At 66.7% G+C, this 2,004-nt stretch overlaps 1 protein-coding gene across 1 annotated transcript in view; it reads left to right on the forward strand.

Annotated features, from left to right (window-relative positions):
* Positions 1-6: 6 nt before the first annotated feature.
* Positions 7-2,004, forward strand: part of SH2B1 (SH2B adaptor protein 1) — a gene marked incomplete at its 5' end in the record, with an annotated part of 3,949 nt that continues 1,951 nt past the window's right edge. The window contains 5 exons of the mRNA XM_025194953.1: positions 7-642; positions 829-930; positions 1,038-1,129; positions 1,402-1,511; positions 1,742-1,985. Coding sequence (XP_025050738.1) covers positions 7-642; positions 829-930; positions 1,038-1,129; positions 1,402-1,511; positions 1,742-1,985 — 1,184 coding nt within the window. The remainder of the gene's footprint in view (positions 643-828; positions 931-1,037; positions 1,130-1,401; positions 1,512-1,741; positions 1,986-2,004) is intronic.

Below are 2,004 nucleotides of genomic sequence, written 5' to 3' on the forward strand. Positions count from 1 at the left end.
CACTTCCCCCGCCGCTACGCCCAGAGCTTCCTGGAGCACTTCCAGGCCGAGCTGCGCGGGGCCGAGGCGCCTCCCTCCAGCGACCCTGCTGAGACCTGCAGCGACTCGTCTCCAGGGGAGCTGGCGCCTGCCTCCGGGCTCTCCAGCAGCCAGTCACGGAGCTCCGAGGACGTCTCTGCGGCAGCCGGCATCCCCCCACCCAGCACCAAGCCCAAGCTGAAGAAGCGCTTCTCCCTGCGCAGCGTGGGGCGCTCTGTGCGGGGCAGCGTGCGCGGCATCCTGCAGTGGCGCAGTGCCCCTGACACCCCCCCGCCCACAGCCGCCGGGAGCCCCGAGGATGGGGCTGCCGGGGGCAGCAACACGAACTCAAACTCTTCGGGCGGGGCAGAGGGGGAGCGCTGGACCCACCGCTTCGAGCGGCTGCGGCTTGGACGGGCTGCCCCTGCGCTGGGTAACAGCCCTGCCGCCCCCATGCCTGCCGTGCGCCGCGAGGGACTGCTCAACTACATTGTGGCTGACGACGGGGCAGGGGCGGGGGCCGGGGGGCGCCCCCCGCGCTGGCAGAGGTGCCGGCTGCTGCTGCGGCAGGCAGGCAAGGGCGAGGGGGAGGGCTTCCTGCTGGAGTTCTTCGTGCCTCCAAAGGTGAGGGGCCAGGAAAGGGCTGCGGGTCGGGAGCAAGGGGCACTGCTGTGGGTGGTTAGGGAGCTGTGGGGCAGGAGTGAGGGGCACCAGCAGCACTTGGAGTCCCAGGTTCTTTTGGTGGGAGGCTCCCCTCTCAGCCCTCGGGGCTGTGGGGCCGCTCATGCTGATTTCTCTCTGTCCCTACAGTCGACTAAGCCGCGGGTGAGTGTCCCTTGCAGTGCTGTGACGGCCGCTCGTGCCACCACACCCCTCGAGATGCCTGACCGGGAGAACACCTTCGTGCTGGAGGTAGCGGGAGGGTCCAGTGTGGGGGCTTTGTGGGGCAAGGAGGGTGATGCCAGGGGGCAGTGGAGGTTAGGGGTCATGGTCTGACCCCTACGTGCCCCCTGCGGCAGGCAGGGCTGGCAGGCGAGTTTATCCTTGAAACCGTGGATGCGCTGCAGATGCGCTCGTGGCTTGTTGACATCCAGGACTGCCTCAGCCCCAGGTGAGCGCCGTAGCCCCGGTCCCTCAGACCTTCCTGGGCCCCCGACCCATTTTAGTGCCTCTTCCAGATCCTGACACTTTTCCCTTTGACTTCTCCAGGAACTTTCTGCACTCCCCAGGTTTCTCCTGGCCTTTCTTTCCCCCCACCCCCGTGCATACCACTAGACCCTTGCACAGGTTTTGGGGTCCCCTCTGGCGCTGGGGCAATGCTGGGTGGGCGGGAGTCTTATGCACATAGATGCCTCCATGCTTACAACAGTGTCCTCTTTGCAGGGAGGAGATGGGCAGTGTGGACCCCCCGTTCCTCAACCACCACGCAGGGGGGCTGCCCAGCCGGGACCCTCCCCTGGTGCCCAGCGACAGCAGCGAGCAGCTCTCCCAGGGTGAGTACATGCCCTCAGTTCCCAGCAGTGCCCCACACTTCTGTCCTCTGGCCCCCCACAGCCATGCTTCTCGTTCCCAACCCACAGAACTCCCTCCCAGCAGCACTTTTTATTTCTAATCAACAGCCTCCCCCAGCGATGTCTCTCATTTCTGACTTGCAGCCCCCCAATGCTATTTCTTGGGGTGTCATGGGGGATTACACGTGGGCACTCATCTCGTCCACCCACAGGTGCCTACGGGGGTCTGTCCGAGCGCCCCTCGGCCTCCATGTCCCCAGGCTCTGTTGCCGCCTCCTGCTTCGGCTCCCTTGAGCTGCTGCCTCCTGAGCTACCCCCCCGCGTCCCCCTCGACGAGCTGCCCCCTCTGCCTCCGCCCGGGCTGCCCCACAGTGATGCCTCTGATGCCACAGGTACTCATCTCTGGTGCCAGGCCTGGAGCTCTGGGGGTGGCTTCTGTGGGGGGGGGGGGGGGGGGTGAAGGGGGCGGGGGGGG

The sequence above is a fragment of the Alligator sinensis genome, unplaced genomic scaffold (genome assembly GCF_000455745.1).
Source record: "Alligator sinensis unplaced genomic scaffold, ASM45574v1 scaffold1121_1, whole genome shotgun sequence".
Taxonomy (NCBI): Eukaryota; Metazoa; Chordata; order Crocodylia; family Alligatoridae; genus Alligator; species Alligator sinensis.